Here is a 15,872-nt window from a genome sequence, read left to right as displayed (position 1 = left end):
AAAGTATTTTAAAAAAACGGGGAGGGGGAAATTCCTTAATTTGCTCCAAACCTCATGGGAAGGCTATTTGAAATTTCCATAACCTTTTCATAAACAAAGGTAGCGGGGGAAATTATTGATAGCTACTGTAATTTATGTAGATGTTTCATCAAATATAAAACTTGTTGAACTTTGAGACAGGAAACTCAAGAAAATCACACAGGTTTATGCATCTTTTTCTTTTTCCATGCATTTTATTGTGTTATTGCCAAGTTTATTTTTGCTCCATAAGTTTTTTCTATGATGCTCTTTTCTATACTTTGTTACTGTTGCTGATTGCAAGAGAGTAAGAAGCAGGAGTAGAACTCTTACACTGTGGATACTGAAGCTTTATGCAACAATACACAAGTTGAATTGTGTAATCTGCACTGCATCACACAATTTATGAAGAATTGCTAGTATTTTAAAACTGAAACAGATGGATTTTTTTTCATCTGATCACCATTGCACACTTTGGAACATTCTTTATCAGCTCAGTGCCCTGTTACTTTCTTGAGAAATACCACCCTTTGGCCTGAATCCTCTTGCCTAGTTTCCCTGGTCTAACACAAGTGGTGTAACTTTTGGAGGTGAATTGCATAAAGTTAAGAAATCGCCTAGAGTGGTCGAAATGACTAGATGGGCGGGGTATAAATACAATAAATAAATAAATAAATAAATAAATAGATAGATAAATAAATAAATAAATAAATAAATAAATAAATAAATAAATAAATAAATAAATAAATAAATAAATAAATAAATAAATAAATAAATAAATAAGATATATGTTGCATGCTGAGTTATGTAAATAACTGCATGGCTGATAATGTGATTTCCTAACTTGGGCCAATTTGCCTCCAAAATTATGCCATTTATGTAGCTACACAAGAGGATTTTGGCCACTGAGAGATATTTTAAGGAAACTATTCCCCAATGTCCAAATAAAATTAAGAAGTCCCTTTAGAAGAAAAAAGAAGAAGAAATAGCTGGAAAACTTGGCAGCAATAAAGAAATCTTAGGAATGAAATCTGAGTTCAGGCGGGCTACATGGCATGCTAAACAATGCTGGAAGGGGCCAAATTGGGAAGCAGCAAATCCCACTCTTCCAGAAATACAGTTGAGAAAATAACTGGAAGCAATATCTAGATTTTCTGCTTTGAAATTTTCATGGTTTTTAACTTACTAGAGTTTACATTCTAATCCTTTTTCAAACCTAGACTGGGAATATTATGCCGATACATAAATAAATACCCATTTATTTAATCTTCCAGCCTCCTGTGGACAAGTGGACAGATCTGGGCCAGAAATTTCATTCCCAGAAGAAGTTTTTTGAGAGAAGATTCCCAATAAGCTCCCAAAGACAGCAGAAGCCCCACAAATACTCTACACATTCCATGCTCCTCAACTACAGCAAACCTGGAGCCAATGACATCTGAGACCCTGAGGAAGAAGCCACAAAATCAGAGGAGGTGGCAAAGCAAACATTTAACCTCAACATGCATTGGTGGCGGAAGGCACAGATGCAGGTGGCCTCCAGTTGGTGATGCAGACGATTAAGAATCAAGAAACACCAGATTTTTGGGGTATGAGAAGGCTCCAGGAAGGTAAATAAATTCCCAAAGAGTAAGGGTCAAGTGCAGAAAATCTAGAGAATTCGCCCAAATGTTTGCAGTGGGTTTCTGGAGAACCATGCTACTTAGGTGTGTAGTTCCCCTTTTTCCACTGATTAAACATCATAGGTCCTAGCTCTTTGAGACCTGGCAGTCTTGTGCATTTTGCTTGCTCCTAATGTCTGGCATCCAGACCCTCATTCCTGAATTTGTTCCTAGTCCTGGACCTCCATTCTGCATGACTTTGGTTGTATTCTTGACCTTTGGATCATGATCATAAACACAGTGCTTCTCCTGGTTTGACTTTAGACTATACTTGGTTTTTAACACAACCAGTCAGGGCTGCCTATAATCTCTAGGCTGAAGTAAACAATTACTGCCCTAAACTAATTAAGTCATCAAACCAGTTATTTGTATGGAGGAAATGATAGAATAAGAGTAGTTTGGAATGTGGAGGGGGGGAACAGGTGGACATAATTATAGTATTGCAAATCTCTGTCAAAGCCTGTTTTCCAAAATGGCCAATAGTCACCATCCAAATCTGTCAAAGTTTGCTACCTTGTCTGTGTAAGAGTATTAGAACAATTATTGGGGGGGGGGGGAAGGTATAGAAAATTGCTCTAAAAGTATAGTACTTTTAACCTTATTACATAAAAACATTGTTTACTACAACTGGCTCCAGGAAATGGTCACTGAAATCATTACAATTATTTGACAATCATTTTGCTATCCGATCTATACTGTACACAAAAAATATGAAAATAGTAAACAATGACATCTGATGAGTAAATTGTGTAAATAGAGACAACTGCTTGTGGGCAGATGTGATGTACGCATGTTTATTCTTCTCCTTATAGGTAGAGAGGCAAGCTGAATATGAAAACAAGGTCAATGGAAAAATAGTCATCACTTCTAAGAAGTATAGCTGTTGCTTTGTAGCGAGTCAGATAAACAAAAAATCAGAGTATAAATAACTGGCAATTTCTCACATCCTTAATCTGTGCGACACAAAATAACAGAGTGCATATCATAAACAGAGACAAGGCACCAGAATAGCAATATTGTTTTTTCCTTAGACATTTAAGTGTACTCTAGATGATTTGGGAGATAACAATTTGTATTGGTTTTATTTGCATCTAAACATGCTTAGAGCGAAACAGTGCTTTTAAACTTTATTTTTAGTCCTGATGACTTTAATATTATAAGAGATGTAGCTCTTGCATTAGACTGCACTTAAAAGATTCTCATTTTTCTTTTTACCTTCAAAAGAATCTTGACTCTTAAAAGATATTATGTTCCTATATTTTAGATTTAACTGTGTACCTTCAACTTAAGTTCTATTTTCATATATGTTAAAGTTATGTGCCTACAGCTTCTTATGGCGGTAAGGATGATTTTTGCAAGATAAAATGAAATGCTTGTGACTTCTCAGGAGTTACATTAAAAATATTTTTGGATTTCATATTATGCTTATGGGCCCTAGAAGATATGCAGCTTTGCAAATAAACTGGCTTATAAAGGAAATGTACAAAGTGCCCCCAAGTGAGGTCTGACACATCTATAACATCTTTGTTATAGTAGCGGGTTTTGGGGTACAAGCTAAGTGCAAACTCAGAGCTGAATCATTGAACATTTGCATTTATGTAGCAAGATATAACAACAGATATGAAATAAAACTTTTATTTATATAAAGTTTCCCTCCATTTGATTCCTCATTATCTTTGCAAGCAGTTGGCTTTGAAGCACACTGCATGAAATATTATATATGCATTCCTAAATCGTGTACTACCTTTTATTTTCCAAAATGTAGCCATTTGGGTCAGGGGTGTGACTCTGGAAACACCTGTATCCCCCCAGTTATTATTGCAGTCCCCAGCCCTCCACAATCCCTTCTTTTCTGGCAAAAAAAAAAATCTATGAATTGTAGCTTCTGGAAACAATGTGTGCAATCTCCACACTGTGCACAACATTCATTCTTGCAAGTGCAGAAATTCTCATAGTGACTAACCAAAAAACATTGCAGTTGTGAGAAAAATTTTGTGGCTTCTTACATTCGCACATGGATTTACATCCCAATTTAAACAGTTCATACTTCTCTACCATGGTGATGAAGGGATCCACCACACTGTTGGCAATATTGTTGTATAATAAATAATTTCCATACAGCCTGAGTTTTGCAACCTCCATAAAAGTGGAGCTACCACCACTGTCAAGAAAATAGGACCCTTTGGCATGGTGGAGCCCACATCTGTACAGCGCTAATCCTAAGTAAAGCTGTTATACATATAAAAATGGGTAGTGACAGACATTAGCAAATACTTGGGACATTCTTCATGGAATTAGGCATTTGAGGACACTTCTCAAGGAGAGCAATTCTCCACAGTGCCACACACAGTTTCCCCAGTCAACAAACTAAAATGTCCTTCCCATGGGTTCCCAAAGGCTTGTCAGAAGGAATCATAAATACGTGCTTACTGGGGTCAATTTCTTAATCTCTTTGGACTTATGAAGAGCCTCATTGCTTCAGACACAGACAGAAGGTTAGAGACAAATGTGAAATGTTCTTCTACTCTTCCCCAAGTGTGACAGCATGAATTATCTATGGTGCATATCATGGTACGCTGATGAAATGTGGCAGCCGAAAGTCAATCATTTATGAAATGTTTCAAGCAGATCATTTTGTTGTGAAGCAAAACTAAAGTCTTCCCAACGTAGTTACTTTTGACTTGAAATTGGAGGAAATGCCACAGAGCCTCCAGAAAAAAAATTAAGAATACAATTGGACAAAAAAATGACAAATTATATATATATTTCTCAATGGGAACTAATTTTTCACAAGGCTTTGGCTATCAAAACATCCTTTCGTCAACAAATACGTGCTGAAAAAATGAGTGAGGCTGCAAACAAAGAATTGTACACAAGTGTACTAAAATATATATCAATACAGGATACAAATGAAGAATTTGTACCAGTGAGTCACTACCACCACCAAACTCACAGCTTGTTTTATGGCAATATACAAATCTTCTGGTAAAAATCTTTCTGCTACTTGACCCATGCATTTCTGTGGGGAATAAACCTGAAGGTAACCATTCAACAGATTGTAGTTTGCGACTGTCTAAAACAATGGATAAGAATATGTAGCTAGGACTCAAATGATGCCTGCTTTACTATACTTTGCAAATGTGTAACTTGCAAGTGGTATGCTTCCTAATTTGTGCATTGTTACCCTTATTGCATTTATTTGGAAGCTAGATAAGCAACATCTGCATCCAGTTTTTGTTTACTAACACAATTCATAACCACACATACACATGATTATGAAACTCAGAACTTGGAAATACCTACCTACCTACCTACCTACCTACCTACCTACCTACCTACCTACCTATGTACATACATACACATTCCTTGCTGTTTAATTGCTGTTACAGATAGCTGTTACAGAAGACTACATGGTGGCCATTTTGGAAAATGGCATCTACAGACTTATTCCAACCTGATGTTGGTATCTATCCTTTTTAAAAAAATCTAAACCAGTCTTTTATGTCAGGAATAGGAAATTGCCATCACTAATGACTTTAACTGCCATCAGTTAGTTGTCTGAAGGAAGAAATGGGAGGCAAGAACAGTGCACAATCTCTTGACTGTGGGGTAGCTCATGTCTGTGGCCGAGGGCACCCCATGAAATTCTGGGGTGGGATATTTCCCATCCTGGCCCATAGGCTGCTCCTGGTCCTTAGCTGTTGTTCGTGGTCCTTAGGTATCATTCCTGGATTCACACCTGGACCTGGTTGGGCTTTGCCAGGATGAGTAAACATTAACCTCTATTGAGGCCTTTGTCTGAAAACATGTGGGTGGGTGTGCAAGCTCCTCTTCAGACACTGGTGTGTTTAGTCGTTTAGTCGTGTCCGACTCTTCGTGACCCCATGGACCAGAGCACGCCAGGCCCTCCTGTCTTCTACTGCCTCCCGGAGTTGTGTCAGGTTCATGTTGGTTGCTTCGCAGACACTGGTACCTTTGGCTAAATGCAGTCGGAAACTCTGCTGTTTAGGAAGACCCTGATGAGAACTAAACAGAACAGTTCAGGAAAGCTCTCTTACCCCCATCCCTGCAAAACTTCAGTCAAAGTCTGAGGTGTTTCGCTTTTTTTAAAAATTGAAAAATGGGATATAAATGGTGAACCAGCAAACAAACCGGTTTCTTGTTTAATAAATAAGCTCTGTATGAATTCTGGACTGTGAAGCCGCAGCTTTTTTTAATAGCAGGTAAAAAATGGCAAACTCCTCTCCTACCAAAAACAATCATGTATTATTTCTATTTACACAGCATGCCTCATCACAGCCAAAGTGGACCCATCCTCCTATTAAAACCATACACAAGCATTCTGAGTCTACAATGAATTCCATCAGGATTACAGGTAAGCAAGCTGGGAAAATAAAGTTCAAAGAAACTATGAGTACAAAAAGAAATAAAGGTTTCATTCTCACAAAAAAGCAGATGAGATGATAAATAATGTAATTGAGCAGCACATCACAGACCCTATGCGTCAAAGCATAAGTTAACCATCCTTCAAATCTCTAGATAAAACAAGCCCAACCTCTTTCATTCATATTATGTGTGATATGCTCCAGATCTCTACGTAACTTTGTTGCTCTCCTCTGGATTACTTCCAGCTTTCCATACATAATTTCTGAAGTCCAGCAAGAGCACAGAACAAAGGATTCACCATTGCTAGACAGAGTGGGGTGAATCATCTCCTCCCTCTTGATCATGATGCTCCTTTCCTTGCAACCCAGCATGACATCTGCCTAGGCATTCTATGGTTGCCCAACAGGTTGGTAAACTGAAGCACAGGAAATCACCTAAATAGCAAGGTCTTTGTTTTTACCTAGCCTGACATTTCACATTCATGCTTATTCAATGTATGCTTATGCAATGTGTAATCCTTTTTCATTTGTCAATTCTTCCAATTTGCTGTGATAAATGTCACTTATAATCCTGGACTGCAAAACACTTCCATCCTCTCCTGCTTTGGTACTTCCCTGTTCTGTTTTTTAAAGTCATTAATGAATATAATAAATAGGACTAGACTAACATTTACATTTTCCAAAGCATTTGCTCTGTTGTGGGGAAGAAGAAGAGCATGTCCTCATATTCCTTCAGGCATCTATAATAGGAAACTGTCTCCTGGATTATTGAATTTCTAATACTGTATCTGCACAAGCAGGGAAGCAATTAGAATTAGAGGACACCTCTAGACTGCTGGACAGGTATGCTAAAAATAGGATGGTTGAAATCTCTCCCCATTGACAGCAGCTGTTCTGACATCAAGCAACAGCAGGTGAAAGACATTTTTGAGGCTCAAGTCAAGTCTGCCAAGACCATCTTTAATCCAAAACTATCAAATGAGACTTGGAACGAGAATTTCAGAGATACTTTGAACTGCTGACATTCAGTTTCTAATGCAATACAAATAAAGTTAAGGCTGCCAAACTGCATGGTTCACTGTGTACCGTCTTTCCTTTAAGGCCTGGGCTTTTCTCCTCCATATAAAAACAATCACTGGCCATTACAGTCAGGGATAATAGAGAATATGAGAGAAATGCTTCACTCTTATCCTCCCTGCTCTTTTTGCAACCATCACCCCTTAATGCTACTTGTCTGTTGGCAGGCGAAAAGTCATGGGCGATGTTATGAGGGGGCAGGAAGGAAAGCAGTTTGCAATACATGGAAAATGTTTATTCCCTCTTTCCACTGCCACCATCTCAATCCAAACTGGGTCTTCTGCAATTGGAGTAATCTAACTTTTTGGGAAAAGGCAGAAAGAAAAGGAACCACAGGAAACAGAAGCATCGATCTGTGTTGACATATCTACTTGCTCTAAACCCGATCAACACACTAGAAAGTTATCAATGAACCACCTGGATGAAGCTGGTTGGGATGAGCAGCAGAGAAGAGGGTATAAGGCTTAAATAAAAGCTGGTCTTCATGGTGCAGGTTGGATGTAAGAATGCTATGCAAATAAGCGTGGCAAAGTGCCACTCATTAAAATGTATTTTGTAATTATAAATATAAAAGTTATAATTCAATTTGCTTGTACCATTTCAAGAACACTCCTGTTGCATGAAACTGATGCAACGAAGGGACCAATAAATCATAATGGTTGTGGCCTGCCCATTGTGTTTCTGTTTTTCTTCACTGATGTCAATCTTTTCATGACTATTGTGTGCATGCTTCCTTGCAAGGAAGCATGTGACACGAAGACTTTGAACATATAGAAACACCAGTTTATGATTATTTTCTAAAGCTGTGGTGGACCCTGTTATACCTTTCTTATGGAAGGTGTGCATTAAGTACTGCATCGTTCTAATGTGGCTGTGCAAAGGCTATGATGCTAAGCTGCAGAAATTCATGACCAGGATCTAATGGCATCCTTTCACTGGCAGAAGTACTTTCTTCGTTGGAACCATGAGGAGGGCAAATTCGCCCCACCTCTGATATCTCGGCTCTGGAGGGGTCTCTGGATTGCTGGATGGCATAAAGGGCTGCCATTCGAAGGAGAAAACAAACAAACCCTGGTCTAGCACAATGTCAGGTGCAGTGTCCTATTTGTAACAATTTTCTTGAAATAAATGCATAATTGGTGAGTAAAAGGTGGATACAGAGCATTCCTCAAATTGCTCATTAAATTATTAGAAGTGACAATAACTGGCAGTCTAACATCCATTATCAGGCATACCACACAGGACAAGGTCATTCACAGACTATTGGATGGATGGGACACATCCCCCTGAGGACAAGTAAAACTTTTTCTTTTTCTTCCATTTCTCTCCTCCATAATATTGGAAAACCAATGAAACCTCTGCAGAATGTGTTGGATGCCCTAGCTTATAATACAGAGTAAGGGAGGGCCTGTAAAAATTATGCAGTGTGGATGCCCCATGCCATCCTCCATCTCCTGTTTTCCCATATCCCATCCTGCTGCCATCAATCAGCATCTCACACACAATGAAGAAGTCCTATCCTCCTTGGGTTGTTTCTGCGGCCCCCTTAACTCAGGTCCCCTTGATTATCTTGATCTTCCACAAACATTGGGGTTCTCCCCAGCCTCTTGAAAACTACTCAAGGGTGATGCCATTTTGGCTATGTAAGTAGTATCATTTAGAGAATTCACAAATATCATTAACATCTAATGATACATAACAGAATGTGCATCCAAACTCAGATGCTGTTTAATACATTCAACAAGCTGCACATTACTAATATTAAGCCCTTGGAAAGCTCACACAATAATCTTAAAATCCACCAGATACAAATAATTTACTTGATTACTGTACAATGGAAAGCAATTTAGACAGAAAGAGAGGTAGGGATATTTCTCTCTGCTACTGAAACTGGGCTAAAAACTGAATCTGTTGGATCACCGAAGCAATCATCCTCTAGCCAAAGGAACAAAAATGGCTGTGAGATCATTACTTGAGAACTGTATTATCCAACACCACCTGCCCACCAAAACCTCTACGAAATAACTAGTGCATACTTTATGCACAAACCCCCCATGTTGATCATTGAAGAGGTAACACCTATTTCCCATAAGGGATTAACACATATAATAGGCAAAAAAAGTATTCTCACAATAAAAAAGGATCATCAAGATAATAACTGTTTTAAATCTTTGTTTAGATATTCCCCTGTAAACTTGTAGCATACCATTAATTAACAGCATATCTAATAACGGCGTTGAAAAGAACCTTAGTAAAATATTGGAAACTGGAAGCAGCCTCATATAGGATGATGCACAAAACAAACAGAATACACTATTTTGTCAAAATATGTATACCTATGCCATCTATTCACTCGAGAGGGAAGACAGGGTGCATTGCACAACATGTATCATGCTGAACACCATCGTTGTGAGACACATCTGTAGTGTGTCTAACTCCCTTAGTGTTTTCTTAATTTACTTCAGTATTAAAACCCTTGGATTTTTGCATCTCCTTTTTTTTCCCTGGTAAAAACCATCTGGGTTTTTGCAGTGCTATAAATATGTCAGTGTTGGGCTCTCTCTGGTGGTCAAATACATTCTCTACACTGTGTGGCCTACCTGGATAATCTACCAATTAAACAACAACAGTATCACTTTTGTGAAGATAAAGGATTTAAATATATATTCATTTGTAAATAAACATTGCCCGTTCTTTTTCTATATGATGAAATGTCTGTCTCTCTTGTCTATCACTGGTTACACTCTCAAGTACTAGCCTGATACCAGATTCACTTTAAGCAGTACAAAAGTATGCTACTGTCCAAAACATCTTACCTTGGGCTTTTCATCCAGTATTTGCTGACGAATCTCCTTGTGTTTCTCCACAAGCCTTTCTTGTCTTTTGCTCTGAGCATCTTCTAGCTGAGATAAAATAATAAAACAATATATTGTACTCAACAAGCATGGTTTAATTTTTCAGTTCTGTACTGAAATTCCATTTGGTGTAGCACAATGTAAATAAGCTTAGTGTAATATTGTAATGTTAAATCATTTGTTGTCTATAATTAAATCATTTGTTGTCTAATAATTCAGTATCTTTGACAATAAAAGAGAATTCACATTTATTTCTGTATCTGTGTTTATCTGCTATAGCTCCAGAACAAAAAAACTGAACACTTGGCGGTCGGCATGGATACAAGAGGTCTGTGCAATTTGGGGTTATAGAGCTTTTGAAATGAATGAATTAATTATAGTTAATTAAAATATGTGTGCATCATATAACATAATTTTTAGTCAGTAGTGTTGATCAGTAGTTTGCAATACTAACCTTCCCAAGGGACAAAGCTATAGGAAGGCCTGACATATTCATTATTCACAGCCCCCTGCCACTCCTCAACAACTCTGTGTGGTGGTCTCCCTTGGAGAACCTCACACTTCACAACAGCTGATAAATGAGTAAGAAAGAAAGAAAGATAGAGGTGGACAGAAAGAGAAAGATAATTGTCTGCTATCTGATAAGGAGCAGGAGATAAGGTTAGAGACCAGAGACAAAGACGGGACAGACAATAAGCTGGAGAGAAAGAGAAACGAGGGGGGAAAGAGCAGGAGAAAACAGAAAAGAACATACAAAGAATATTGGATGAGCAGAATAAGAAGTTTCCAACTCATGATAAGCCTGGACTTTTGGAACCCCCCAAGCTTTTATCCAAGAACCAATTAAAAAACATGCAGAAAGGATAAAATAATAAGGATAAAACAATCAACATCAACTATTTTATTTTGTGTTTTTTTAAGTTGGAAAAACACAAGCCTTATCTATTCATTTCTGGGATTATGTTGGATCACAATAATTGCACTCGGCTCCTCAATCCATAATGGAGGATTATTGCTTGATTGATTGCACCTTCAATGGTTAATGTTTCTTCCTTTCTCAGCATCACTCATATATGATTTTAAAACATTTTTCATTCCAATAAAAGAATGAGGGGGGAAATTAATCCTGGCAAAAGTGGTGATCTTACTCAATAACCTCCAGAAAGGAAAATAATGTGTGACATAATCTAGAAAGGCTATCTTCCCAGCTTTGAGAAAGGCCATTTTAAAAAGAATGAACCAGAAAGGGGCAGGAAGGAGGTCCTTTCTAAAATAGACATTTTAAGTTCCTAATGACCTCCTTGAAATATTTATCTTTCGGTGCATTGGAACACAGGCAAACGGCACATTTTTGTTAACCAAAAGCAGTCCCACCATTTCTGGCTGGGTTTGCTGGTAAGCAAGCGTTAGTCCAAAGAAATCTGAGGAGGACCTAAGGCTGGTGTAAGGAGTAACATGAAAAGAGCCAGCCATTTGTCATGGGATTTTCGGAATTCACAGACTACAGTCCCCAGAGGTCGGCAGGAATCCCCCCCAGTAGGCTTCTGGAGGCTTTAGCCAAACAACCCCCGTTCTTTCAGGTGTCTGCAATACTTTTCCCTGAGAAACAGTGGCTTTTCTTGGACATGATAAAGATGGAAGAAGTGAGTGGTAACTGCAGGGGCATATGAGTCTGTCGTGTCCCTGCCTACTGTATTCCATATAGGGTGCCTTGCAGGAAACTATCAGACCCATGATGCCTTCGAGCCCTGACTAGCTATGTCCTCCATCATGCCTGGGAAAACCATTATATCTCAGATGAAAGTGATTATAGACACCTCAAGAGATTTTTCCTCCCCTCCTCCAGCAAAATCCCCTCCCTAAGGTCTGGCTGGGGGAACTCCTGCAAACGTTTGGAAGCAGTAGTTCATGAAGTCTGAAAATCCCCTGCCTACCAGCTGTGCTTCCAAGTTGCTTGTTGGTGAACTATCTATTGCTGCTGAAATGGGAAGTGAAACGGGATGGCTACTTCTCCTACCACGGCCAGTAAGGAGCATATCCACATCACTTTCTGCCAGGAAAAGAACCTCAGTTCTGCAGAATAGAGAGAGTTGAACATTTTAATTGATCAGAATTTAATGAATTTGCCAAAATTCAAACACAGGTGAAAGAATTTCCCAAGCTTCCTAGTAATAGGTGGAAATTTCATTTAGTTTCATATCAAAGTTGATCAAAAAATTTTGACTTCACTTTGTGGGACAAAGAGACAGATTTAGCCATCTCCACTTGAGAAGACCTTCTCCCTGGCCAAACTTCATGCACTGTTTCCTTGAACTGAGCCTGCTAGAATTCATCCTGTTTGTATCCTGCTGACTGTAGACCATCTGACTGACAGATGATATATCCTCAATGAGACTGGGACTCTATATTCCAGCTCAAGGAAAAAGTGCTGTTTATATCAAGTTAAATCAGGGAGAAGGTCATCTCAAGCAGGAATGGAAAGCTCTACAGCGAAGATGGAGCCCCTAATATCTTTCCTGCGGCTGCCTCTGGCTTCGTCCTTGATGCTACAGGTAGACAGACAGATGGGCAGATAGGTATGTGAAATTGTAAGTAAGCTGATGTGTGCATTCAGAAATAAACTTGGGCTTGGTGGAAAGAGTGTGTGTGGGGGGCAGAACAGAAGGAAAGCAAGCAGTAAGCCTGGCTGTTGTAGAGCAGACCTTGCTTGCAGGCCGCTTCTAACAAGGTATGAATAGACCCCTGCTCAATCTGTGCCTTTGAATGAGGAACCAAACCCTTGCTTTTATAAGTATGCCTATTCTGTTCTATCTATATATATTTGCAAGCATCTACAAGCAATTCTCGTCATATGACTTAGAGATTATGTTCATTGCCTCACTGTACACGAACAGGAAGGTGATTCTTCAGTTCCTCATACTTTCTGTTCCATTATGCTATCAGACATGAGACACAGATCCGTCCCACCTTTCTCCCCATTTTTTAGACAAGCTACTGTAGCCTGAGGCTTTACCATTTATTACTTTGAAGAAATTCGTGTACTTACTGAAGTTTGCTTGTTATCTTCAAACTGTAAGCAAAAACAGATTTTTTTACAGTGTCTGTATGCAGCAGACTCACCCTTTTAATGTACTGCACCACCTCCTGAATATACGATCGAATCATTTCTGTCTTCTCCCTGGGAGCAAGAGCAAAAACTACTGATTCTATTCAATTAATTATCATCTCATATTATTAGTACGTATATAATACACTGATTCTGCCACAAATATTTTGCTCATAAGCTATACCTCAGTTATGCTAAATAAGGAAATACTAACACTAGATGGCACAGGAAGAGTCTAATTTCATTTAGTAAACTACAAAATGGTTCAAATTTTCTTGCAGAGACTGCCAACAGATCACACAAATGAACATTTATGAGTTTCTGATAGTTTTCTCTTTATGTATGTGTGTGCATGCATGTGTGATTACAACTTACTAAATTGCCTGCTTGATCGAAAGATGTGTAGAGCTCAGAAATTTGAGAGTGGGGAGGAGTCTTGGACTATAGGTCTCTGAACTTAATGTTGTGGAATGCTGGACCATAGGAATTGTCACCTATCACCTAAAAAAGCAATACTTCCAAGTTCTGAAGATGGGACACAGATGTTCTAAATATATAACTACATAAATATCGCCATGCATAATAACAAAGGGTCTACAATGCATGCTGTTGCCTATCTCCTCCAGTAACTTTGGTTATTGGGGAGAGGAGTAACCAAAATTACATCTAAAAATCAGCCTGGAACGTTAGCATCTTTATCAGTTTTTCAACACCTTTTAGACTTCAAGGAGAGAGCTAGAGACTCTACTTACTCATCCACTTGACTCCTGTCCTTGGATTTAACTTCTGTGATTTTCTCCTGCCTCTTTTTGTCCATCTTTTTCTTCAGCTCTTTCTTTTCTCTGCAACAAACAAACTTTTTGAATAAAAGAAAAAGAAAGGTAGGAAAAAGAACAGAACTGATAGCACAAGCTTAAGCATATAAAGAAAGTAATTAAGTCCCACTATCTTGCAGGAGCTTATTCCTTGTTTAGTGTGTTTAGATGCAATGGTGTAAGACAAATGTTTGTTTACAACATGCCTTACCTTTCACAAGTTTCTTTAAGTTTCTTTAGCTGATTACTCTGGCATTCCTCTGCTACGTCTGTCAACTTCTGAATAAGCTTTGGGGAGAAAACTGGCATGTTAGAAATTGCGTAAGTCACACTTCATTGCTGAATATTCTGAGGGTCTAAGATGACAACATGCTTGATCTCCAGTCCATGAGAACAGGAAGGAGGCACTACTGCATGGTAAAAGTCCATGCTGTGTATGCAGAAGTTCTCAGGTTGAATTTTAGGCATCTATGTTGCTAGTCAGCACTTGAGTTTGGGAACACGCCACTCTCAAATGTTGTTTAACTGCATTTCCTAGCAATTTCTCATTGTTGGCTATGCTGGCTATAGCTGATGGGAGCAGCAGTCCTGTAACATCCAGAAAGCTGCACTAGGTCCACCCCAACACACAATGCCCTGCAAACATAACAAGCTGTCTTACACTAGCCCATTGTTGTTAATTCTGACCACCTGTGTGGAAAGCTTCAGCCTTTCAAATGGAAATTCTGGCGTATTGTTGCCTATATGTGAAGGATGTGCTCTACCATTTGAATTGTTTACACATGAAGGATATGCTCTACCACTGAATGCCAGCCCCTTCCAATGGGGCATTAAGTCAAATTTTTAATACCAATTTTGTCTTTTGACCTATTGTCTCAAAGTTCCTTGAACTGAGAAACATTCTCTCATGTTCCTTGTGCTGTATTTTCAAGCTTTTACTTTCACAGCCACCTGGTAAGCCCCTTTGATCCATTCCTGATTGCCCACCACCCAAAACAAAACTTACAACAAATTTTTTTATATAATTTACACAAACAAGTAACTCAACGGTTCTTGCTCTTTGGCTCTTCGGATGACTGGGGTTTTCAGTCCCAGTCCAGATTGCTTGACACAGCTGTCTCCTAAACTTAGGAACCAGTCAGAGCTACTGAGTTGCCAAAATTCAGCTTCAGTTTGTTGGCCCTCAGCCAGCACATCACTGATTGTTCGGTTCTGACATTAATCAACAACCTGCATGGCTGCATCTCACTCAGATATTACATAGAGACAGAGCTATGTGTCTTCAGCATACTGATGGCACTTGCCTTCAAATCTTATAACACTCCCTATTAAATAATACTGGGGATAGGAGAATGCAGAATGTCTTCCCACTGACCATGTTTACTATTGAAAAAGAGTAAACTTGTGTTACATTATAGAACCAGTTTAGAGGCAGGAGCAGAACGGATGAAACATTGAGCTCCCAAAAGTCCATCCAGGAAGCTGGCCCAAGAAGATACTATGTCTAATAGTAACAAATAATAATAGAGACTGGCCAGAATTAACAGGGTCACACTCTTCCTGTCTCTCTCTTGCTAAAGAGAGCCTGATATGACACCATGGGGCGAAGACCTCCTGCACTCCATGGCCACTACAGGCACTTTTACAGGCCCAAGTCATTTTTCCAAGCTCTGGGTTGCATGAGTCTCCCAAAGCGCTTAACCCTCCCAACCCCACATCTGCAATTTAAAAAACATTTTAAACTTGCACTTTCTGTTCTGAAAGCTTCCAGAAGCAATGGTTTTGTTTGATCCCCTTCAATGAAACAGGAAGTTGACATTCAGTCACTTCCTGTTCCAATTTGTTCAACACTGCTTGCATTTTCAGGGCCAATGAAGCCTTTAGTAGGAGCAGACAATTGCATGTGCACACTGGTCCACCAGAGTTTGACCAACTCCTGGCAAAAAATGTATTCGGCC

At 39.0% G+C, this 15,872-nt stretch overlaps 1 protein-coding gene across 1 annotated transcript in view; it reads right to left on the bottom strand.

The window, feature by feature from the left end:
- Positions 1–15,872, bottom strand: part of PLCB1 (phospholipase C beta 1) — a 587,785-nt gene that overhangs the window by 66,949 nt on the left and 504,964 nt on the right. The window contains exons 28-31 of the mRNA XM_020809018.3: positions 14,126–14,202; positions 13,852–13,941; positions 13,114–13,171; positions 9,955–10,041 (exon numbers count right to left, since the gene is read on the bottom strand). Of these exons, the coding sequence (XP_020664677.3) occupies positions 9,955–10,041; positions 13,114–13,171; positions 13,852–13,941; positions 14,126–14,202 (312 nt within the window). The remainder of the gene's footprint in view (positions 1–9,954; positions 10,042–13,113; positions 13,172–13,851; positions 13,942–14,125; positions 14,203–15,872) is intronic.

This window comes from Pogona vitticeps, chromosome 1 (genome assembly GCF_051106095.1).
Source record: "Pogona vitticeps strain Pit_001003342236 chromosome 1, PviZW2.1, whole genome shotgun sequence".
NCBI classification, from domain to species: Eukaryota; Metazoa; Chordata; class Lepidosauria; order Squamata; family Agamidae; genus Pogona; species Pogona vitticeps.
This window is presented reverse-complemented; position numbering and strand designations above follow the sequence as displayed.